This window comes from Carassius carassius, chromosome 4 (assembly GCF_963082965.1).
Source record: "Carassius carassius chromosome 4, fCarCar2.1, whole genome shotgun sequence".
NCBI lineage: Eukaryota > Metazoa > Chordata > Actinopteri > Cypriniformes > Cyprinidae > Carassius > Carassius carassius.
This window is the reverse complement of record NC_081758.1, coordinates 36,197,489-36,224,017: the sequence shown is the minus strand read 5'-3', so window position 1 is coordinate 36,224,017 and position 26,529 is coordinate 36,197,489. Positions and strand designations below refer to the sequence as shown.

Genomic DNA, 26,529 nt, shown 5'->3' with positions numbered 1-26,529 from the left:
AGGTTGGAAAATCGTTATGAAAAACTAAATAATGACTGTTTTTGACATTAAAAAAGCCTTTTAATGTTAGGGGAATACTTGAGGTGGAATAATAAATTATGATATGACCTCTTTTAAATACAAAACTAAAATGCATTTAATTTCTGACTTTTTCATTTCACACCTTGAAATTTCCTTGAAATTTCATTTCACACCTTGAGCTCACACAGAAGGAATCACATTTAAATGAAATAGCAAACTAAGTTTTGATTAAACTTTAATTTAATTTTAGCTCCAAAATTAGGTATGTATCTCCTGTCTTTCCAACCACAGATTTGGCATCATGTGCCTGAGACGGTGGCCACATTTAGTGATCATCAATCCATGAAATGTTTATGTTGTGGAACAAACAAGAAAACTCATTAATGGTTAATCCATAATTCCCAAATGGAGGTCATACTAATCTAATGGGAGGCCTTAATGAGAACTCTTTTTTATCGAGTTGAAGGAGGTGACAGATGAAGGATGCTTGAGTTCATTTAAGGATTGTGAGTGCAGTGGGTTCAGTTCATTTTTGACAGATGCTTTAGATAAAAACCAATCAGGCTGCTTTCCTTACTAAAGTCTAAGCTACCATTGATGTCATGATGAATATTCTCTGATAAATCAAGCCTTTGTCATGTGAAGCATGTCAGTTATGTTCTTAATGACGAGACAATGCCTTATAAAATTATAAAAGATTGAATACCACTTACCAGCCTGTGTTGAACTCCACGTGGGCATCAAAGAAGCCCACAACAGGAGCAGTGGCTGCGTTCCAGCCATGAATCCTGGCCCTTATAAGTCCCTCTCTTTTACTGTTCCTCACGATCTTCACCAGGCCGGGATATCGCTTATTCACGTAATGATCCAGATTGAACTTCAACTCCACTACGAGAGAAAAAAAAGAGCATGTGAAGGAAGGAAATCCAAACCTCCTAATTCAATAATAGGGACGTCGACATTTGTCTTTTTATTATATGAAGGTCACATAGTCTAGGAAACCCCCTTTTATTTCATGCCACATGTGCTTTTTTATTTTTGTAACTTTTATGCACTGATTGTATTGTGAAGGCATTGATTATTAATGGTTTTTGATTTTATAAATTCATATTAATGCTAAAAAAAAGAGTGAAATAAACCAAAATGTTAATATTTGTGTTGCTTAATTTTTTTTTTTTTTTTTACAGATGTCACTTAGCTGTATTGTAAATTTTTATTACAAATAATTTTTCTAATGTTAGTGTACTTGGTTCCCTTTCAGTCGGTCACTCTCGACGCCACGTCGGTGACCGACGAATATGGGATATCGCTTCGATAGACCAATCTACTTCGAGTGTAAACTAAACGAGCCAATGCACATTGGCATGCAATTATTGCATCCAGCTGCCGCTGATCACTGCGTGAGTATAAGAGGGCAGCAGGTGCAATGCATACCAGCTTTTTGCTTCGGAGCCGAGCGTTAGTATCGCTCTGCTCAACTGTGTCTGCTGTGAACTACGAGTTCAGCACGCTCTCGGAAGCTTCGTGTGTTGGCGAGACGGCGCTTCAGCGGCGGTCGTTCCTGTGTCGAGTGGAATGCACACTTCAGGCAGCATTACCCCTGTCGTGTTGCAAACGGCCAATTCCCCTGTGCGCCTCAGCACTAAAAGAGCATTTCCTAAAGAGCAAATTTCTCTAAAAGAGCTTCACGGGTGCGTCTTTGTAAAGACGACGGATCGTCCTTGTAAGGATGCCGTTTCACCCGTGCGTTTCTGGGTGCGGTCGTTACCTGGCAACGGGTGATGGTCACGATCGCTGCCTCACGTGTCTGGGCGTCAAGCACGCTGAGGTGGCTTTCGTGGATGAGTCATGTTCTCACTGCGGGAATATGACCATCTCGGAGCTGCGAACCAGGCTCCGCTACCTTCAGGGGGGCGGAGTCCCACTGCCGCGGCCGTTATCTGGGGCTCGTTCTGGCGGCCGACAGACGAGAACCACTTCCGGCAGTAGCGCGGATGGTTTGAGGGTCACAGTGGTGGCAAACCCCGCAGGGAACCAACCCTCTGGGGCCCACCACTCCTCTTGCACCTCCGATCCAGTGGAGCAACCCACGGAATGCACTGGGCCCTCTACAGCGAGCACACCAGTGGTATCCAGTGGGCCTCCCCCCGACCAGATGTCGATCTCAGCATCGGAGGGAGAGGGACACCGATAAGGTCCGGTTTCTCAATGTCCCTGTGTCCCAGACCGGCCTCTTTGGCGACGCAGTCGAGAACTTGGCCCAGCAAGTCTCTGCTGCCCAGAAGCAGACTGAGGGGATCCGACACATCCTGCCCTGGCGGGCAGCTGCTGCCTCTACCCGCCCGCCGGCCGCAGTGCCCCAGCCTGCTCGTCGCCAAGGGCAGCCCCCTGCATCCGCCCCCGCTCACGCGCCGCATCTGCAGCAGCCTCCAAGTGGTGCCGTGGAGCTGGGCGCAGGCAGGCTGCCCCTCCCGTCCCGGCCCCCGTCAAACTTGGCGGTGAGCAGAAGAGCAAGAGGCCCCGGGACGGGACCCCGTGTCTTTACGAAAGTCACGGAGGCAGTTCTCGTTCCTCTCAGAGAGCAGGGTGTTCGCATTCTCGACTACTTAGACGATTGGCTGATACTAGCACAGTATCGAGATCAGTTGTGCGAGCACAGGGATGTGGTGCTCCGGCACCTGAGCCTGTTGGGCCTTCAGGTCAGCTCGGAAAAGAGAAAACTCCCGTGGAGGATCTCTTTTCTCGATATGGAGTTGGATTCGGTTGAACAGACAGCACGCCTCACAGAGGAACGTGCGCGGTCGGTGCTAGCCTGCTTGAATACGTTCAAGAGCAGGACAGCGGTCCCACTGAAACTCTTTCAGAGGTATGGCGGCCGTGGCGGCACTTATACCGCTCAGCCTATTACATATGAGACCGCTCCAGCACTGGCTTTATGGCCGAGTCCTGAGGTGGGCGCGGAAGCGCGGCACTCACCGGGTCCAAGTTACACCGGCCTGTCGCCAAACCCTCACTCCGTGGTCAGATCTTGCATTTCTCCGGGCAGGGGTGCCCCTAGAGCAGATCTCCAGGCATGCTGTGGTCTACACGGATGCCTCCACCACCGACTGGGGGGCCACGTACAACGGGCATGCAGTCTCAGGGGTTTGGACGGGCCCGCAGCTGCAGTGGCACATCAATTGCCTAGAGTTGCTAGCAGTACACCTTGCCTTGAACCGTCTCAAAGGTCTCTTGTGAGGCAAGCATGTGCTGGTCCGAACGGACAACACTGCGACCGTTGCGTACATCAACCGACAAGGTGGTCTGCGCTTCCGTCGCATGTCGCAACTCGCTCGCCACCTCGTCCTTTGGAGTCAGAAGGTTCTGAGGTCACTTCGTGCCGTTCACATTCCAGGCCTGCTCAGTCATACAGCCGACGAGCTGTCTCGAGCAATGCTCCCGGGAGAATGGCGACTCCATCCCCTGACGGTCCAGCTGATTTGGAGATGGTTCGGAGCCGCTCAGGTAGACCTGTTTGCTTCTCCAGAGACCTCTCACTGCCAGTTGTTCTACTCCCTGACCGAGGGAACTCCCGGCACGGACGCTCTGGCACACAGCTGGCCTCGGGACCTACGCAAGTAGGCGTTTCCCCCAGTGAGCCTTCTCGCACAGACACTGTGCAGAGTCCGGGAGGACAAGGAGCAAGTCTTGCTAGTAGCGCCGTATTGGCCCATGTGGACCTGGTTCCCCGAACTAGTGCTCCTTGCGACAGTCCCTCCTTGGCCAATTCCTCTGACGAAGGATCTACTGACTCAGAGACGGGGCACCATCTGGCACCCGCGTCCAGACCTCTGGAAACTCCATGTCTGGTCCCTGGATGGGACGCGGAGGTTCTAGGTGACCTACCCCAAGAGGTAGTGAACACCATCACTTCGGCAAGAGCACCGTCTACGAGACACGCTTACGCCTTGAAGTGGAACCTGTTCGTTGAGTGGTGTTCTTCTCGTCGAGAAGACCCCCGAAGATGCCCGATTGCGGTCGTGCTATCCTTTCTGCAGCAAGGGTTGGAGCGAAGGCTGTCTCCCTCCACCCTCAAAGTCCAGGTTGCCGCTATTGCTGCGTACCATGACCCCGTGAATGGGAAGTCTCTGGGTAAGCATGACCTCATCGTCAGGTTCCTTAGAGGGGCCAGGAAGTTAAATCCTACCCGCCCCCCTGTATACCCTCTTGGGACCTGTCTCTAGTGCTTAAATCACTACAGCAGGGCCCTTTCGAGCCTTTGCATTCAGTTGAGCTAAAGTTTCTTTCATTGAGAACTCTGCTCCTGCTTGCACTGGCCTCCATCAAGAGGGTAGGGGACCTGCATGCATTTTTGGTCGACGATTCGTGCCTACAGTTTGGGCCGGCTGACTCCCAGGTAATCCTGAGGCCTCGGCCTGGCTACGTGCCCAAGGTTCCCACAACACCCTTCAAAGACCAAGTGGTGAACCTGCAAGCGCTGCCCCTGGAGGAGGCAGACCCAGCCCTGGCTTTTCTTTTGACCCGTCCGAGCATTAAGGTGCTACGTAGACCGGACACAAAGCTTCAGGACCTCAGACCAGCTCTTTGTCTGTTACGGAGGCCGGCAGAAGGGGAGTGCCGTCTCTAAGCAGAGGATGGCCCACTGGATTGTGGATGCCATAACCCTGGCTTATCAGGCTCAGGATGTGCCCTGCCCGTTCAGGTTGCGAGCTCACTCAACTAGAAGTGTTGCATCCTCCTGGGCGCTGGCTCGTGGCGCCTCGCTGACAGATATTTGTAGAGCTGCGGGCTGGGCGACCCCTAACACGTTCGCTAGGTTCTATAGCCTTCGTGTAGAGCCGGTATCCTCCTGTGTTCTCACCTCAAACGGGTAGTGGCACTGAGAGGCCCCGGTTAGTGTCGGCTTGCTTAAACCGCTCCAGAGTGTCCGTATTGTAGACCCTGTTGAGATCCTCCATCACCCTAAGCAGCTGGACGCAGCGGAACGTCCGGCGCCAGACCTTCATGATGAATCTGTGAGAACCATGGAAGGGTGGGTTCCATATTGAGACCTAAGCGGTACTCATATGTGTATAGTCCACGGTATAGCCTTAGAGCCCGTGTTTCCCCGGCAGACTTCTGCCTTCCCAAGAGGGTTCTAATCACCTCAAATTTCTCCGTATACTCCTAAACGGATGCTATATGTGTATTTGCCTCCGAGACCTCCTTCAGGAAGGATGGGGCTTCCGCAGCGTCCCGGCTCCAAGCGGACCGGGTACGTTTTCCCAGTGTTATCCAATCTCACCCAGTGAGGTAGTGCTTTGACAATGGTGAGTGGAGCTACTTGTTCTGAGCCCCGGCCTACACCTAATAGGGGCGCAGGCGGCTCGCACAGGGCACTGGAAGGGGCAGCACCCATGGCGCTTTGATAGGGATCCCATATTCGTCGGTCACCGACATGGCGTCGAGAGTGACAGACTGAAAGGGAACGTCTCGGTTACGTATGGTAACCCTCGTTCCCTGAAGGAGGGAACGGAGACGCCCCGTCCCGTCGCCATGGTTGCTGTACCGCCGCTGAGCTGCCGGGTCCCCGGCTCGGCTCCTCAGCGAAAAACTGGTATGCATTGCACCTGCTGCCCTCTTATCAGCGGCAGCTGGATGCAATAATTGCATGCCAATGTGCATTGGCTCGTTTAGTTTACACTCGAAGTAGATTGGTCTATCGAAGCGATATCCCATATTCGTCGGTCACCGACGTGGCGTCTCCGTTCCCTCCTTCAGGGAACGAGGGTTACCATACGTAACCAAGACGTTACCAAGGACACCAAGGAGGTAGCTCATCTCAAGCGTACTTCATTCATTATGTTTTTATTGGATACATAAAATGCTAGCTATGAAATCTTAACAAGTCTCTTGTCTCTTAACAAGACATATTTGAGATGTGATGGAAATATTCCCCCAAACAAGACAAAATCATCTTGTGATATAGTTATACGCACAGTTATACGTTAGGAAAAATAAATAAATATGGATATTAGTTAGAGTCTGAAAAGTGTGTTTTATGGCTAAAATCTGAAGAAACAACCCTAATTTCTTGAAGGTTCTTTATTAGAATCTACGTTCCCATGAAACCTTTCCATTGCACAAATGATACACTTTCCATCTCACAAATGAGATGAAGTGTATCACCTTCGCTCATGATTCTGAACAAAAACAAACACTGTAAAAGTGTTCAGGTTTAAAGAAAAGGCTTGTGTTGAATTCTGTAATATATAAACTTAATAGCATCAAAGAAAAAAGGTTTTAGTGGCACTATAGATGACACCATAAATAAATCTGCCTGAATCTCCCCACTCCTTTAGTCTCTCAGAGTTAGCTATCTGTCCTCATTCAATAAGAACTCTGAGAGGTAAACAAATGGAGTTCAAGGAGAACACGCACACACTCACAGAGACAAGCACACACATACACACACTCAAGGAAGATAGATGAGTGCTCGGGCTCTTTCCTGCAGGTTGCTGAGTGCTCTAGTTTCTAAGGGGAGAGGGATATAGAGGAACAGAGCACTCTTTAAGGCACTGATGCACACAACTACCTCCCCTCTCATTAATCAGCTCAGAAGAACGATTGACAATTCAATGTTTCAGTGCAATGGGAAACCTCATAGGTCACACACACAGTGTAAAGTTTCATTTAAATACCAGAGTAAATCCCCTAGATTATTGTTTTGTGTGGGTATGAAACAGAACTCACTAGAAACTGCACCATGGTAGACATAGCAACATTCTGGTGTCTCACGTGTTTGGTATCCACTATTTTTACCAAAGTCCAACCAAAGGACAATTAGTTATAACTGACTGCCAAATGACCAAAGACTCATTCTGTTTGTCGATTTTAACTAAACCACCATCAACAGAGCCATCATGTTTTGTTAATGTTTGGAAAGCTATCTCACAGAGTGCACTCTTGAAGGGGTTCCATGTCCACTTATTACTAGCGACACTTATTTAGCGTCTTTGTTTTTCGGGCTTCAGTTTTTGGATTTAATAAATTAAATGGCTGTTATCACTTTCCTGAATTTTAAAAAAAGAAAGTGTAGCCAAGTATGGTGTCTGATACTCTAAATTTGTGCTCTGCATTTAACCCATCCAAGTGCACACACACAGTAGTGAGTAGGGAACACACACCCAAAGCAGTGCACAGCCATTTTTGCTGCATTGCCTAGGGCGAAGTTAGGGCTTTGGTGCCTTGCTCAAGGGTCTCACCTCAGTTGTGGTACCACTAGTTATTCACTCCCACCACCTACTGTACAATCCCTGCCGGTACTGAGACTCAATCCCATGAGCTTTCTGTTACAAGTTCGATTCTCTAACCATTAGGCAATGACTTGTGAGTCAATTTGGTTGTAGATTGCAGTTGGCACTCATGTAAATTAATGAAATGTGTGTCTGATTAAAGTGTCCACTAAATTAATAAATGTATTTATAAAAGTACAGTACATAAATATGTTAATAAATTATATTCACGCTCACTGCTTTTAATGTCAGCTCTGCTCCAGTTATCATAACATGGCCATATTAGGGCGGGTACAAAACGCAATTCAGCGAGCGTCGAACAGCACACACACACACACATAGATAAATGTGTTGTGGAAAGTTATAGGATTCCCTCTGGTGCGTTCTGAAAGAGATTGAAATTAAGAATCATGAGGGTGAAATATTTTATAAACATTCACCAATCAATAAAGAACAAATATCCATCCATCATACTGTGAACAGAAAAAATAAGTTCTGGAACACAGCAGATCATAATTGAGCATTATGAAAATATTTGAAATGCATGCTGATCCTGATAGATGAGCTATTTCAAAGGGATTGTTTTGCTTTATTTAATCAACATAGAGGCTTTATCATTTTTCATCTGCATATATCAAGAACTCTGGCTTGATATACAACCATACACAATAACTAGTGAAGGCTGCATATGGCACTGGAATAGCAATTAATGCAATTAAAGAGACATTTTCCTTATGGATGCACACGTGTATGTGTGTACCAATAGGATTCTGAAAAACAGGCATCACCCACAAAAAAGTACAATTTAAAAGTTCTCCTTTTTTGTTCGACAGTATTAAAAAAAAAGTGTCAAATGGTTTTGGAACGACATGAGGGTGAGTAAATGGTGACGAAATTATTATTTTGTGGTGAAAACTAATTTTATCCACAGAATTTGGCCAACTATACAATTAAATTCCTGATGAATTAGGATTTTGATTGTGTAGTTTGCTTTTGAGGATAAAGCCAGATGTAATTTACTAGCTGTATCCTCAAAGGAAAGAATGTCCTTGAAAAGTATTAAACAAACTCTTTATGTAAAGGGCCTAAATTTATTTTAATTTGGATTGAAACCCATTATTATTTGTTTACAAGCGACGTCTAAATGAATTGAATTTCAAGGGCACAATACCACTCCGTGTCTGACGAGATGAGAAAAATAGACATAATGTCCCTTAATATTATTCACAAGGTGAGAATGAATGTTGCCCTGCATAACAGGATTCAGCTGAGATTAATCCAAACAGACAGGGATGATGGAGGGACAGAAAAGGAGGACAAAAACCTTATTGGCTTCAGTGAATAGTGTAACACGAGAACGGCACTCTATTAAATGTCTTCATAATGGAAACTTAGAGAGCCAGAAACTTGCTTGTTAAGGTCAATTCATTATTCATAGTGCTAAAACTACCTGTACCTCCAGCCGTTTTTTGGGGCTCAAGCTCTAAACTGGAGACAACAAACTACAGCTCTGAGAAAAGGTCAAGTGGGCAACCTTTGCATGTTAACAGTTTAATGTCAGCTGGAAGAAGCTGAAGCATCAGCAGGAAATTAGCATATGAAATTAGAAATGGTCAACACCACATCCAAAGAAGCTGACTGTGTGAGATAACAGAAAATTGGGAAGATAGCGGTACTGCCAGTCATCCGTTCTCCACAAAGCTCCACCTCTATGGATAAAAAAAAATATTAATTTAGAGATTTTTTTAAATATATATTTCATGTACATCTGATAAAAAGGAATTTTTGACAACATTCATAAGTATGCTACAATATAGAGGTCTAGTGAAAAAATTAAATAACAAATATATAGATATACTACTGATCAACAGTTTGGAATCATTAAAGGTGAGGTCTAAATCCATTTCTTTCATGTTGAGTTATTTACACTGTTAGAGAGTTGGATTCTCATGCTAAACATGGCCAAAGTCAAAAAACTATATGAATGAAGATCGGAGTATTTCTGTGTCAAATATAATCCTTCTGGTTTTGTACAAGTTTCTGAGATTTTTTTTAGAGCTTGGCTCTTCGTGATGCAATGAAGGGTGGAACTCCTTGTATGGGCATTTTTCCTGGAAGAGTGCACCCGTGCATACACATCGACCAGAGAGAGAGAAAGGCTGCGCCCATCAACGTGCTTCATTCGGCAGCACTGAACGGGACTCCCTTGAGAAGGATGTATCCAAAGAAAAATGTGTTTTGGGCTGTAAGGGAAAGATTACCTTGTTCAGCCTACCAAAGAACCCAGCGTTACATGAAAAGTGGATGCAGTTTGTTTTTCTGGGGCAGCAATGGAGTTTTGCAAGTGTGTTTTTTGAAACAGCATTAAATGTCTGTGTTTTGTTGGCAATCGGGCAAGTGCCTTCAATCAGCTCCGCCCATGGTGCGCCTCCAGGAGCTTATAAATAGGATATCTTTTATAAATATGATAAAAAAAGACCCACTGGAGCCATAAACGATGCTATACTACTCTATAGGAACTCAAGATCAACACAAGATTGGGTGAAACTGTGTGTGTTATGTCCTCTTTAAGATTTTTTTTACGACTCTGAAATGCTCACAAGGCTGCATTTATTTGATCTAAAATACAGTATAAAAGAAAGAAAGAAAGAAAGAAAGAAAAAGAAAGACAAAAACTTTTATTTCAATTGTAATACTTCTTTATTATATTAACGTTTTTACTTTTATTTTTTATTATATTGATGCAACTATTTATATATAATATTATTATATTTATTCCACTTTTTATTTTTGGTCAAATAATGCATTTGTTTTTCGTAAAGACTAAAAATTCAGGCAAGCAACTTCTGGGAACTATATTAAACTTCAGAGATTGCTTCTGTGTCAAATGGCACACTTGATGTGGACTTGCAGTCTCATGGCCTTCTCTCATATGTGTCCATGAGGTCCACAAGCCTGTAGGGTATCCCATTTATCATTTTAGGATTCAGAAGGGTGCTCATGAGGGTGTGCTCAAGGGTGCTTTGCAGCCTCTATGTGCCCTCAATCCCAAAACAAACCTGCACTCATATAAACTACAATCTAACAGTGATGAAGAGGATTCTAGAAGAGAGTGGTTGATTACTGCTCCACTGCTCCACTGCTCCACTTGGTTTTACGGCTGTACATGAAAAAATACAAATTTTCATGTTACACTGAAAAAATAGTTAATTACTGAAAAAGCTACAATACTTTGAGAACAGCTGAGCTGCTGTCACACCAATGAAAAATATTAAGACATCAGTTTGAAGCATCACTACTTTTAGTTAGTCCGATACTTCAGTGCAGTTTGACCAGATAAAACAACTGCAAAACATACAGCATCAGTGGAAACTGTAAATAATGTCTAAAAAAAATAAAAAATAAATAAAGCCTTAAAAGGTTATTTATAAATCTTGAGCTGTATGCAAGAGAACATACCTAAAAGATTATTCTTCCAGTGTTTGTCTCTTGCTGTTTATTTTTCCTCTTTTTGATAATCTTTAACAGCAGTCTCTAACCAAGCAACAAAAATGTTTGTTTGCTCAGACAAAACACAGACTGTTACAGCATAACAAAACAAGTTAGTCATATTTTATCTGGCGATGTTATGTTGTTTATTCACACAGCATTTTATGTATACTTCCTTTATGAAGAAAAAAGGATAAACGGGTTAAACATTTAAGAACTGTGTTAGTTTCAGAAAATAAACAGAGCAATAAACAACCAAATTTATTAAAGAAAACACAAATGGATGCGTCCATACCGCTGTCACTGTTGTCGTCCACCAGTATGATTTCTTTGAGCAGGTGTGCCGGGGTGTGGTTGACCACGCTGTGTACAGACCGCAGGATGACAGAGAGAGCTTCGTTCACAAAGATGAAGACAACAGAGATCTGGGGAAGGTCATCAGAGTAGGTCAACTGCTTACACCTGGAGAGAAAACACACAGTTGCAGCTTTATAGTCAGAACTTTTAATAATTTTACATTATAGGTAAATCACAACTGACCATAATCAGTTGTAAGTATGCTATGCAAGTTTTATTGTGCATGATTCAACTTTTTAATTTGTTTCATTATTATTTGTAAAAAAAAAAAATAATAATAATAAAAGAAATAATAATAATAATAATATTTCATTGTTTAAATTAAAATCAAGTCTCAACTGAAGTATTTTCTACTAAATATTGTTTCACTTAACTTACAAAAAAACTTGCTTCAGGTTTTATTCTAGCGTAATGCATTGTTGTTGTTGTTGTTGTTGTTTTAACAACACTTTAATATGGGCAAGTTTATTAAAAGGTAACATTTTGAATAAAAACCTGAGAAAGCATCTTTTTTTAAAGAATACACCCAGATCGGATTCAGAGCGATGATCAATAATACATAGATGGAGTAGATCACGCCCATCAACACCTTGAACAGTCCTATACCACTTCCTGGGTCGACATTCCATTCAGAAACATTAGGCAGTTTTCATTTACCATATTTTCCAGACTATAAATCGCACTTCTTTTCATAGTTTGGCTGGTCCTGAGACTTATTGTCAGGTGCGACTTATTTATTTAAATTTATTTGACATGAACCAAGAGAAACGAATCAAGAGAAAACATTACCGTCTACAGCAGCGAGAGGGCACTCTATGCTGCTCAGTGCTCCTGTAGTCTACCCCTGAAAACATAGAGCGCCCTCTCGCGACTGTAGATGGTAATGTTTTCTCTTGGTTCTTGGTCCTAAATAAATGCTACTTATAGTCCAGTGCGACTTGTAATTTTTTTTTTTCCTCGTCATGACGTGTTTTTGGACTGATGCGACTTATACTTAGGTGCGACTTATAGTCCGTAAAATACGGTATATGCTGTTTAATGTTTGATGACCATGTTTACATAAGCATTTGCCTACATATCAGATCACTTGTTTCTGTTTCTTCACAGTGCTTTTATTCAGGGATTCTGTACTCTTTCAGAAGATGTGTAATAGTGCTCACTACCATATAACAGTGAAAAGGAAAGCTGGAGAAATCTGACAATTGCAGGGAAAGAATTAACAATTAAAGCACTGCAAATGACAATTCTTATTGGCTTTAAAAGAAAATGAAAAATATCACCCATAAAGTGTGCATCTTTCTCCACTGTGAGCAGGACTTGAATATGTTTAACAGTAGTAACATCTAGCTACTGGGGTGCCTCAGGGCTCAGTTCTTGAACCACTTCTCTTCTCTCTCTACATGGCATCACTAGGTTCTGTCATTCAAAATCCTGGCTTTTCATATCACTGCTATGCTGATGACACTCAACTCTACCTCTCATTCCATCCTGATGAACCCATGATAGCTGCACACATCTCAGCATGTCTAACAGACATTTCTTGTTGGATGACGGACCATCACCTTCAACTAAACCTGGTTGAGACAGAACTGCTTGTGGGGTTTCAACAAACCCATCACTTTATCAAAATGTCACCATTCAGTTAGGCTCATCAATCCTAACTTCCTTCAAAAACAGCTAGACACCTCATGATCGATGATAAGCTGAATTTATCAGACCACATTGCTAAAACTGCCCAGTCTTGCAGATTTACTTTATACAACATTAGGAAGATCAGGCCCTTTCTTTCAGAACATGCAACACAACTCCTTGTTCAAGCTCTTGTTGTATCCAGGCTGGACTATCACAATACTCTCTTGGCAGGTCTTCCAGCCATTTCTATCAAACCTCTACAACTAATTTAAAATGCAGCTGCAAGATTAATCATTAATTAGCCAAAAATAATGCATGTCACACCATGTTCATCAGTTTGCACTGGCTACCAGTAGTTACTCACATAAAATTCAAGGTATTAATGTTTGCCTACAAAACCACCTCTGGGTCTGCACCCATTTACCCAAACTCATTACTTCATAGTTATGTGAACTCTAGAAGTGTGCGTTCTGAAAGTGAATGACACATTATGTACCATCTCAAATAGGCACAAAATCACTTTCACTGACTTTTTCATTAACTGTTGCCTCCTGGTGGAATGACCTACCCAACTCAATCCAAACAGCTGAGTCCTTCATTGCCATCTTCAAGATGTTACTTAAAACCACATCTGTTCCATCTTTATTTGACCCTCTAACTCTAACACTTTCTTCAATCCTGATTCCAAAAAAGTTCATAATCAAGAACAATGCAAATCAGTGCAATTGTTTTTCAATAAACCAAATGACCCACAGGCTGACAAAGTTTCGGTAGCAGAAGTGACGAGCATTTATCATGCCGTACATCACACACATTCATATCGCTCTACCGACTGCAGTAACAAGTTAGCACCAGTAATTTTTCCAGATTCTGAAATAGCTAAGAAAAAAGCTGTAGAAACTTTGGGTGATATTTTGGGTCAGTTAGTGTCTTAATCTTTTAGTTGGTGGGTTTAAAAATGTTCTTGGTAAATTAGAAAAAAAAACAAAAAACAAATTAGACAATATATCTTAAGTTTAAAGTTATTACGTCTGTCCCACATTGTCCCACTTTACCATGCTACTTGTGCCACATTTTGTCTGACTGGAGGTGGTCTCCCTACACTATACAAATTGTGAGTAAAAAAGGAATGGAATAATTGACAAATCTCATAAACTTATATTTTATTCACAATAGAATATAGATAACATATCAAATGTTGAAAGTGAGAGATTTTGAAATGTCATGCCAAATATTGCCTCATTTTGGATTTCATGAGAGCTACACATTCCAAAAAAGTTGGGACAGGTAGCAATAAGACACCGGAAAAGTTAAATGTACAAATAAGGAACAGCTGGAGGACCAATTTGCAATGTATTAGGTCCATTGGCAACATGATTGGGTATAAAAAGAACTTCTCAGAGTGGCAGTGTCTCTCAGAAGTCAAGATGGGCAGAGGATCACCAATTCCCCCAATGCTGTGGTGAAAAATACTAGAGCAATATCAAAAAGGAGCTTCTCAGAGAAAATTGCAAAGAGTTTGAAGTTATCATCATCTACAGTGCATAATATCATCCAAAGATTTAGAAAATCTGGAACAATCTCTGTGTGTAAGGGTCAAGGCCGGAACACCATACTGGATGCCCGTGATCTTCGAGCCCTTAGACGACACTGCATCACATACAGGAATGATACTGAAATGGAAATCACAACATGGGCTCAGGAATACTTCCAGAAAACATTCTCGTGAACACAATCCACAGTGCCATTCGCCGATGCCGGATAAAACTCTATAGGTCAAAGAAGAAGCCATATCTAAACATGATCCAGAAGCGCAGGCATTTTCTCTGGGCCAAGGCTCATTTAAAATGGACTGTGGCAAAGTGGAAAACTGTTCTATGGTCAAATGAATTCAATTCAACTCAATTCAAGTTTATTTGTATAGCGCTTTTTACACTACAAATCGTTACAAAGCAACTTTACAGAAAATTACGTTTCTACGATATTTAGTAGCAGCTTATAAGTGGTGACTGTCAGTTTGTGCGCGTATGACAGGATTTTTCGGAAAAAAATTAATACAAGACATTAATACAAGACAAGAGTGCGTGTGGCATGGGCAGCTTACACATTTGGAAAGGCACCATCAATGATGAAAGGTATATCCAAGTTCTAGTACAACATATGCTCCCATCCAGACGTCGTCTCTTTCAGGGAAGAACTTGCATTTTCCAACATGACAATGCCAGACCACATACTGCATCAATTACAACATCATGGCTGCGTCGAAGAAGGATCCGGGTACTGAAATGGCCACCCTGCAGTCCAGATCTTTCACCCATGGAAAACATTTGGCGCATCATAAAGAGGAAGATGCGATTAACAAGACCTAAGACAGTTTAGCAACTAGAAGCCTGTATTAGACAAGAATGGGACAACATTCCTATTTCTAAACTTGAGCAACTTGTCTCCTCAGTCGCAAGACGTTTGCAAACAGTTATAAAAAGAAGAGGGGATACCACACAGTGGTAAACATGGCCTTGTCCCAACTTTGAGATGTGTTGATGCCATGAAATTTAAAATCAATATTATACATTTATACATTTTCTCAGTTTAAACATTTGATATGTCATCTATGTTGTATTCTGAATAAAATATTGAAATTTGAAACTTCCACATCACTGCATTCTATTTTTATTCACAATTTCTACAGTGTCCCAACTGTTTTGGAATCGGGTTTGTATTCTATTTTAATTCTGTTTGATCTGTTTAACCTCTTATTTATATATATAAAAAAACACTAGTTTTCTATTTTTGCTATTCTATCTACTGTGTGTGTGTGTGTGTGTGTGTGTGTGTGTGTGTGTGTGTGTGTGTGTGTGTGTGTGTGTAGCTTTCTACGTGTACTGCTTTAGGCTTACCAAGACTTGCCATTTGTACTTACATTTTGTTGCTCTTTTGTTAGTTTTGATTGCTTCTATTGTCCTCTTTTGTAAGTCGCTTTGGATAAAAGTGTCTGCTAAATGATTAAATGTAAATGTATATATAATGTTTTCTAATTTGTCATTACAGTTCAAGTTGTAACCATTAGAATTGCATGATATGGTCCATTCACACCAACAAAAAATATAACAGAGACATTCTCTGTTTAATAAAAGCACATGATGCACTAATTCTACAACTCTATAAAGCAGGATGGATTCTGATCAGCTGTCAATGCTTTTATCATTTATCAGAAAAAGAAATTTAAGTGATTTCAACAATTTTGTTTCTTTGTGTTATCATTATAGTTGTGTTGTGGACACAGCAATTTTTTTTTAATAATGTTTTTTTTTAATTATATCTTGTTATTGTTATAGTAATGGTCCTTGTGAATGTCTATGTGTATGGGCCTTTGTAGTCTTACTGAGAAACTGTAGTCATATTTTGTTGAAGTACCAACCTGGATTACTCTCAATGGCGTGTGTTGCACGAATATCTATTTATAGCTGGAATATAGAAGATTTTGCTTTGGATAAGATGAAAATGCTGGTGCAAATTATATAAGAAACATAAAGCGCTTCATTACATTTAGGTGCCATAGAGGAGTTCTCATATTAGTACAAGGTACAGAGACGCTGAAGAACTAAAATACTAAAATACAACCTGACATCTCGAACTTAAAGATTAGTTGTCTTGCCACTAATAAATATAAGCACATTTACTGTGTTGCTAACACTTTCTGCATTTTAGTTGTTGACATACCCTGACAATCCACTAAAAAGCCTAAATTCAATCCCACATTTAACCTTTTCTTGTGGGAAAAATTGAGGCACACTGACTTAGCCTTTATTGCACAGTGTAAATGCTGACTGATTACTATGGCAACCATAAGTTCTTGATCAACATCTCACTGTGAAATTCCTCCTTCCAGCTGTCCTGAGCTCTGGGAAAACAGCATGAGGCAGCTGCCTGTATGGACTTACTTTCAGCTCTTTAAATATGGCTGTGGATAACAGGGCTCAGGAATAGGTTATATTTCATAAAATACGATTACAGAGACTTGGTTTGGCATTTAGGAGATTCAGATTCTCTGGGCAATCACATTACTGAGGAACACCAAAGTAGTTTACTCACAAAAAGGTATACTGAAAAAATAAGTTATCAAATTATATACAACTAAGAAAAAAAATAATATATGTGCATGATTGATATTTCATTAAAGGTGCTGATATTTGGGGAAAACAGCAATCTTGCTTGCGTGATAATGCATATAATTGGGGATATTTATGAACTTGAATTTTGAGGACATTTTAGTCATTTTATTAGCATTTTTCCCCCAGGTTTTCATTGATTTTAAACCCTGCATAGTTTCTTCAATCAATATCCAAAAATGAAATCACAGACTGATCCCATTTTGAGTACAAAAGCAATGATTTATGAAATCATTTATATATAAATATATATTCTTGTGTGTATATATATATATATATATAGCATTCAGAACACTATTAGCATTCACTCTTACCCAATAATGAAGACTTTCTTTTTCATTCATAGTGAAATACACCGATTACAGATCAAAGATGACTAATGGTCCACTATAATAATTAGTGTGGCAATTTATGCATAGGCATTTCCTTATAACCTCCAGAAATTAGTTTCTTGTAAGATTCGAGGAGAGCAGGTAATTGTGCATAGTCTAACACAATCATACTATCAAGCTAACTCAAATACTATTTGTTTATACTGAATGCTGAATATGCTAAACCCTTTTTATTAATTTTTTTTATTTTTATATTTTTTTTTTGGAGTAAAAAGCATAAAATCACTACATGACAGATACCACTAAAAAACGAGTTGTCCTGAGAAATCAGTAAAAAGCAAAAAAATAAAATAAATAAAAAGGGATGTGACCGTGGTGTGTTATAGCCAGTCAGAAAACCTGGAGTCACGCCTCTGCCTGTTAGTCATACTACGCACTGGGGTTTGCTGCATTGTCTTCGAAGGATAGAAATTTGGAGAGGAGGTAGGTGAGAGATTGGAGGTTGTCTAATTCAATGGCACAGTCTACAATAGAGATATTAGCAAGATGTCTATTATGCTTACATTGCTTAAAGCAGCTATAATATTTTTTTTTTAATATTTATAATATTTTTTTTCTCAAAAACACAATCATGTACATACATGCATTTCTTATATTATTATAGCCCAGTTTGTGCTGATTACAGTGAGATTAGACTTTACCCATTTAGATATTTATAAGAAACTGAAAAAAGCACAAATGTCAGGGCATGACAAAACTTCTCCAGGCCCCAAAAATACCCTTAGACTCCAGAGGGTTAAACTGTCCTCTATAGTTAGGTAATATCTAAGGACCTTAATAAGCAGAATGAGTCCTGTGTAAATACAATTTCAGCTAGTTGCCAAGAACATATTTCTCATTTTCATTTAGTTTAATTTAATTTACTTAAATAACTACAACTAAAACAGAAATAAAAATTTATAAAAAATATATAAACACCAAAAAATCCCAAAACCAATAATTATAAGCAACAAAAATATACAACAAAACCTCTTAAACTTAAATTAAAACTTAAATGTAAAAAAAGCTAAAAATGAATTCAAGCTATAATAGTATCTCAATTATTAATGGTTGACCGATATATCGGCCAATGTTTGGCATTTGCCAACTATCGTGTCTACACTGGACATAAGCGGTACGGCGCTAAAATAATATAGAACTCATTACAATCAGTGATGCTGTTTACACTGGATGCAGTGCAACGCGATATGACAAATCCATTCTATTCCTGACATGCTGACACAAATTTCTAATAATTTTCAACGGTCGCTTTGTCCGTCAAAGACTATAGAATGCCCAAGACACGTCACTCGCAAATGCAATACTCAATATCGCTCTGTTGGTTACAGTTTACTTCCTTTTTAATTATATTTTTATTAAATATGTATTTATTTGTGGAAAATACTTTGTCATCTAAAGTATAAGCATGTTTATTTTACACTTTTTTAATGCATTTTCAAATGATTTCAAAATTAATGAATATGAATTAAAATAAATGCAAATCAGCCACCCTGCTTTCCAAGATATCGGCATCGGCTGTCAAAAAAAAAAAACAATATCAGTCGACCACTATCAATTATATTAAAATAACACTGATATAAGAATTGATGATTATACTTCACCTTTAACTTACTGTTCATTTATTCATTTAGCAGTTTTGCTTTTATCCAAACTAGAGGCTCAAGAAAAGTCAAAATATGTCCAATTGATCAATTATTTGACTACATTGTTGGCAATAAGCCATGAAAAAAGTAAGAAATGAAAGCAAGCATATTGATGGAATATTGCTTATATCAGCTAGACTGTGCTAAAGCAGGCATGCAGCTATGGCTAACATTCAGTGCATAAAAACAAAATATTATGATAGTTTCAACAGTGACAGCTGTGCAAATGTCATTCAAAGCTATTTATAACAGTCCTCTAATACCATGTAGTTCTGCAGCCATAGCAGCATAAGGAAGGTTTGATTGATCAGGCCATTAAAGCATTTTTTTCTGCTTCACAGCAGGTTGCCGTTTTTCCAATCCCTTATTTTTTTCTTTCCTCAATTTGCTCATGCAAAGCATTTTGAGCACAAAACTGATGTCACCAGCAGTATTTTTCCACAAAATGTGCATGAATACATAAAATACATCCAATGAAATCCTTCTACATTTTATCACAGGAGTGAATAGCACCACAGATATCAGCCAAAACAACAATGCAACGTCACAACAATGTTTTATCATTGTTTTAATCGTTGACTTGTTTGAATAATATTTAAAATACATGAAGATTATTTCACCTAAGAAGCTCTAACTAAGAAGTTTTTGTTGTTGTTGTTGTTGTTGTTGTTTTTAATTACACATTTTGTATATCAAAAATTACAAAGATAAAAAAATGGTAATTGGTATACAGTATAAAGACATATATTGCTACATTATTTTACACATACAACATGATTTCTGAAAGATTATGTGACACTTAAACTAAATTATATTAAAATAGAATACAGTTTTTTAAATGCTAATAATATGTCACAATCTCTTAGAGACCCCTTCATATGATTAAAACTCATTTGGTGCACAGTAGTGCATAGTAAAGCACTACTGTATATAAATACCTCATTCATTCATTCAAACTTATTTTACTGTGTTTTTGATTTAATACATCCAGTCTAGAGCATAAGAGAACGCAGAGGAAGTGAGGTTAACGTGAAGTCTTCCGGCAGGAATTGTAGGTGGGGGGAGTGCATGTACAGTGCTCTCAATACCATGACATATATATAATTTACTATTGACAAAAGAGTCTTTATGTGCATTTCAAATGAGATGCTTTTCCCACACAATGTGGGCTGCACTTATAGTGTGTTATACTGTATCAGCTATTAATTTAGCTAAATGACCATTGGTAATTTTACACATTCGCTGCTCTAGTTATACATGCGATCTAGGCCATTGCTCAAGTCTGGATTTGTATGGCTGGACAGGGGCAGGCGGCTACAGGCTGTAACAGGATGAGAGATGGACTCATCTGTGTGAAATAGAGCCAAAGCTGGCTGTCCAGTTATCATAATTTGACCAGGAACAAAGCATGACAGAAACAGACACCTAAATTAAGATGTATTCCTATCTCTCTCTTACTCTTTTCTCTCTGCCTCTCCCTGAACCATTTCTCTTTATAAGACTTCACGTTAACCTTTAACACTTCCTCTGCGTTCTGATTCCAGACTAGAATCAACTTGCTGATTGTGATCATACACCTCCACTAAAAAAATCATAACCTGCCTTGTCACTGCACCATGTGTTCAAAGAAAACATCTCATCAGTACAAGAAGGAGTGTTGATAGATCTCAACACCCTTTTGATCTCATTCCCACTTGAAAAAGGCTCAGAAAAAGAACAATCCATCCACTCTTTTACGTTTTATAAAATAAACACTTTCTTATTGCCGTAACACAGAATGTACACACAATTAATTTAATTCATTTTTGAATGTTCAATCTCTTTACATACAGTTTCCTCCTTCATCCTTTTCCGAGTCAATAATAAAATGGCTCCTCGATGTAGTTATATCGATTTGTTTTCTTCTGTTGGTGCTAAATTAATTTGCCTCAAGTACTTTGAGCTAAGGTCAGCCTGACCTTTTTAAGAGACTACTTGTCTTTTGGCTGCATAAAAAAAGGTTTTTTTTGTTTTGTTTTTTTTGTTTGTTTTTTACAAAGCATACAAATTAGACCTTCGACCAAAGATACTGAAGAACAAGCTATCCTCGAGATCTGCAATTAAACATGCATTAAAGAGAAACGGCCATCAGTGCACTGCCATTTCTGGACATCAAAGACCTCTGGAGAATGAGTCCTCAATTAGCCAACACATCAGCAGCTGTTTGCAGGGCATCAGTTTCAGAAACACAAACCAATCTGAGGCTCAGTGCTGCTGGCTGAATGTAACTGATTGTGTCCTACAGGACCGGATCAAAAGACCACTAGGTTCTGGGGCACAAATGCCACAAAGATGGCCTATACAAACACCCAATAACCCACCCATAAACCTCAAATAATTGTCTGCACACTATAGCTGCTGAACAGTACACTACTGTTCAAAAGATTCGTGGCAGGAATTTTAGAATTTTTTTTTTTTAATGATTTTAAGGAAGGATCTGGTCACACATTTAATGATAATAAATGTCCACTTTCAGAAACAAACAGACAAAAACATTTTTATCTTGTGCAGATCATTTATATTAACAATTCAAAATAACTAATACCAGTGTAAGATTATGGACCTTCTATGTGTGTTTTGCTTCCTGTGACCCAGTTTTGTCTCCAATTGATTGTGTTAATTTGATCTCAGGTACTGTATATCTCGTTCTTCCCCAATTATCCTGCCTTTAAAAGCACTAGTCTATTCAGTTCTTGTTTGTCGGGTCTACTTGTGATGTTGATGTATTTTCCTGCTGTCGCCTGTATTGATATTCCTTGTGGTCCATGGATTAAAGCCTGTTTTATGTACTCGTGCTTCCTTAAGAGCATAGTGTGACAGCCAATGGTTATGGTACAGTAGAATAACAATATATTTACAAGAATAAATGCTTATTTTGTAAGCAATTCATAACTTGATTTTAAACTTTGCTGCCTCAACTAAAATGATTTCCTGTTCAGGAAATGTGTGAAATTCAGCACTGATGAAAAATGAATGTCCCTTTCTTTAATCTTGTTGGGGCCAGTAAATTTTTATTTATGTTTTTATTTTATTTTTTATTTCATAAATTAATACTATTAGCAAAGAAGCACTAAAATGATCACAAGTGACAATAAAGACATTTATAATGTTACAAAATATAACCATTTAAAAAAATGCTGTGAACTTTCTATTCATCAACAAATCCAGAAAAAAGAAAGATTAAGTTTTGACAAAAATGTTAAGCAGCACTGCTAAAAGTTCAGCTTTACAACAGAACAGAAATCAATTATTTTAAAACATAAAAAAGAAACAGTTATTTTAAACTTTTCAACACTGATAAAAGTAAGAAATGTTTCATAAGCACCAATTCAGCATATTAGAATTATTTCTGAAGGATCACTTTACACTGAAGACTGGAGTAATGGCATCTTAAAACTAAGTTTTGCTATCAAAGAAATAAGTTAAATAAATAAAAAAAGATTAAAAAAGAAAACATATATACTGTATGTATTTTAGCACTGCACAAAGGAATGATACAAACACATTTCACAGTGTTGAATGCAAAATTATACAAGTGAGGACTGCAAGCAGACATATTCATTTACATTTTTTATGTTTCTTACCAAACAATGAACCTATTTATGTATTATTTACCACAAATCTACTCTGTTCTGCCAAAATGTTAAATAAATCATTAAAATTATGTTTCCATTCTCGTAACTAGAACGTCAAGAGACATATAACAGGACCTTCCTCTCATGCAGTGTGAGGGTCAGATTTGTGATGCCTTTGATTGTGCAAGTCACACAGTGATATCTTAGGTAACACGTGTTTGTGTACAGAAGCATGAATGATTGTGTTTATCAGGGATGCAAGCAGGAAGCATTATTGCCAAGATGAAAGCACACAATAAATCGTGATTTACACAGCTTGAATCTCAACAACTTCTCAACAAGAAGCTTCCGAACAGCAATTTGCAAGGCAACCTCCATCACCTACAATGGCTTCAAACGAGACACAGACCCATCAGTGTAGAGAAGAAAAAAAAAACGGCGAACTGTGCACATTTTCTCATTTTAGCTTTAGTTTTTACAGTTCACCTCCACTAACCACAACAAGCCAAGCTAAGCAATAGAAAAGCTGGATACGGATATCTCGTCTCAATCACTGGATCTGTGCTTTGGGTCATGTTCTAAATATATAACATCTTATGAATGACCATTAATTTTCCAGTGCTGTTTCTAAGGTAATTTTTCCCCCGTATAAAATACCCCTGGACTGTTGCTGCATTATTAACATTCCTACCATTAACACTATCCTAGTGGGCAGGGATACTATTCCACACAGTCATATTTCCTTTGTCTAACACAATGCTTTCTCACTGCTAGCTATTGACTCTATTAATGTGATTCTCCCCTGAAGGCGTAGCAATGCTAAAATGTGGGAAGTGATTCAGCCACTGAGCTATTTATAAACCCCTTTTCTTTGTATAACGCTGTCTGAAAATCAACCCTGCAGTGTAGTTGGTTTTAAAGAGCCATGGTGTAATGAACCAGAACTCGAAGTGGGATCCATGTGCAGGCTTTATTAAGAAACTCGTAGTCGTACAGGCAATGGTCAGTAACAGCAGTTTCAACAACGCAGGAAGAGCATGAAAAGTAGGAGAAATACGGTATGTGTTAGGAAGTGCTAAACGGAAGGAAACTGGGGTTATTTGTCTGGTGATTTGGAATGGACCCAGGTACCTTGGACTCAGTTTGCGGCATGGAAGTCGGAGACGGAGATCCCGTGTCGACAGCCACACCCATTGACCAAGCTTGTAGTTGGGACCTGGGCGCCTTCTGCGGTCCGCTTGCTCTCTTTGCCTTCGAACAGTGTGTTGAAGGTGAACATGAGCCTGATTCCAAACCTCCTCACTGTGAGTCATCCAATCGTTCATGGCAGGAAAGTCCGTCGGTTCCCCTGACCATGAGAACATTGGCGGTTGGAAACCCAGGACACATTTAAAAGGAGTCAGACCAGTTGAGGGTTTGAGAAGGGAGTTCTGAGCATATTCTGCCCACAATAAGTATAGGGCCCAATCGTCCTGATTCTGATTACAGTAGGTTCTGAGGAAGCGGTTCAATTCTTGGTTAAGTCTCTCTACTTGTCCGTTGGCTTGGGGATGATAACCAGAGGTGAGGCTGACATTGATGTTCAGGGCTTTGAAGAAGGTTGACCATAATTGAGAGGTGAATTGAGGTCCTCGGTCTGACACGATGTCTTCGGGTAAACCATATAATCGAAAGACCCAATTGCAAAGATGTTCTGCAGTCTGGAGAGCTGTGGGTAGTTTGGGTAGTGGAATGAGTCTGCAAGCCTTGGAAAATCGTCGATGATGGTAAGTATGGTAGTGTAGCCTTGTGAATTGGGAAGATCCGTAATGAAGTCTATGGCAATGTGAGACCATGGTCGGTGTGGAATGGGGAGTGGTTGAAGGAGACCGGTGGGTGATTGTTTGGATAATTTGTTTATGTTACAGTTGTTGCATTGATGTACGTAATTGGTTGTGTCTTTGTGTAATGATTCCCACCAGAAGCGGTTCTCCAGTTGATGGATGGTTGCTGTGATACCTTGGTGCCCGGATGATGGATGGCAGTGAACTTGACTGATGACTTGATCTCGGAGATGTTCAGGGACGAAGATTTTGTCGGCTGGACAGGTTGCTGGGGTTTCGTTTTGTTCTCTGTACTGCTGAAGCAGGGTCATAATGTCCCATTGAATGGGGGCAACGACTACATGAAAAGGTAGAATGGGTTCTGGATCTATTGGGATGTTCTCCTCCTTGAACTGACGTGAGAGGGCTTCCGCCTTGGTGTTCTTGGAAGCTGGTCGATAAGTCACAGAGAAGTCGAATTGGGTAAAGAACAAGGACCATCTAGCTTTGCGAGGGTTAAGGCGTTTGGCAGTGCGTAGATATTCCAAGTTCTTATGGTCTGTCAGTACTGTAAACGGATGAGTGGAGCCCTCTAGCCAGTGCCTCCACTCCTCGAAGGCTGCCTTCATGGCAAGGAGTTCCCGGTCCACGACACTGTAATTGTGCTCCGCTCAGTTGAGTTTTCTTGAGCAAAAGGCACAGGGATGAAGCTTAGCGGCTGGGTCTGGACATTGGGACAGGATAGCTCCGATACCAGTGTTGGAAGCGTCAACCTCTACAACAAAAGGTAATGAGGGGTCAGGGTGGCAGAGGATGGGTGCATTGCTGAATCATTGTTTCAATGTTTGAAATGCTTCATGAGTGGGTTCGGACCATTGTAGTCGATGAGTTCCTCTTTCGACCATTGAAGTAAGTGGAGAGACCACAGTACTGAAGTTTCTGATGAATCTTCTGTAGAAGTTAGCGAATCCTAGAAATCGTTGTAATTATTTGAGGGTTGCGGGTTCAGGCCAGTTAAGAACGGCGTTGACCTTCTTCTCGTCCATGGCCACCCCTCCGGTACTGATAATGTACCCCAAGAACGTGGTGGAGGTTGTGTGGAACTCACATTTCTCAGCTTTGGCGTATAATTGGTACTTGATGAGACGTTGGAGAACTGCTCTGACGTGTTGTACATGTTCTTGAAGTGTGTTGGAGTAGATTAGTATATCATCGATATAAACGATCACAGATTTGTTCAACATGTCTCTGAAGACCTCGTTTATGAATGACTGGAACACAGACGGACTATTGACCAGTCCGAACGGCATAACGAGATATTCGTAGTGCCCAGTGGTTGTGGAGAAGGCTGTCTTCCATTCATCTCCCTCTCTAATGCGAATGAGATTGTATGCACACCTCAAATCTAGCTTGGTGTAATACTGGGCAGTACGAAGCTGTTCAAGAGCTGAAGAAACCAACGGGAGTGGATATCTGAACTTAAACGTTATCTCGTTTAATCCACGATAGTCAATGCAAGGACGGAGACCACCATCCTTCTTCTTCACGAAAAAGAACCCAGATGAAGCAGGGGATGTAGACAGTCTAATGAAACCCTTCTTGAGTTCTTCACTGATGTAATCCTTCATGGCTTAGGATTCAGGTTGAGACAATGGGAAGATGTGGCCCTTTGGAGGAGAATGCCCAGGCAGAAGATCGATGGCACAGTCTTGTTTACGGTGAGAAGGTGTTGGCCTGTTCTTTACTGAACGCCTCTGTGAGATCAGCATACTCCTCTGGAAGGTCGGGAATGGAATCTCGTGCTGGAGTGAGTGACACTGAAACAGACAGGAATGGGATTGACCGGAAAAAGACAGTTCTGTTGACAACGATTGCTCCATTTTACAATTTGGCAATCTCTCCAGGAAATTTGTGGATCATGCAGACGTAACCAGGGTAATCCCAGAATCACGGGAGTGTGAGATGTAGGTAGAATGTAGAATTGAATCCTCTCTTTGTGAAGTAAACCAGCCGCCATCAATAGTTTGTGAGTGAGGTGAGTGATGGATCCAGAACCCAGCGGTCGACCATCTATTGTTTCCACTGAGAGAGAGGTAGAGCATGAAATCAGTTGAATGTCATATTTCTTAGCAAATT

General features: G+C 40.4%; 1 protein-coding gene across 1 annotated transcript in view; it reads right to left on the bottom strand.

Annotated features, from left to right (window-relative positions):
* Positions 1 to 26,529, bottom strand: part of galnt9 (polypeptide N-acetylgalactosaminyltransferase 9) — a 118,865-nt gene that overhangs the window by 69,636 nt on the left and 22,700 nt on the right. The window contains exons 3-4 of the mRNA XM_059548664.1: positions 11,080 to 11,246; positions 735 to 909 (exon numbers count right to left, since the gene is read on the bottom strand). Coding sequence (XP_059404647.1) covers positions 735 to 909; positions 11,080 to 11,246 — 342 coding nt within the window. The remainder of the gene's footprint in view (positions 1 to 734; positions 910 to 11,079; positions 11,247 to 26,529) is intronic.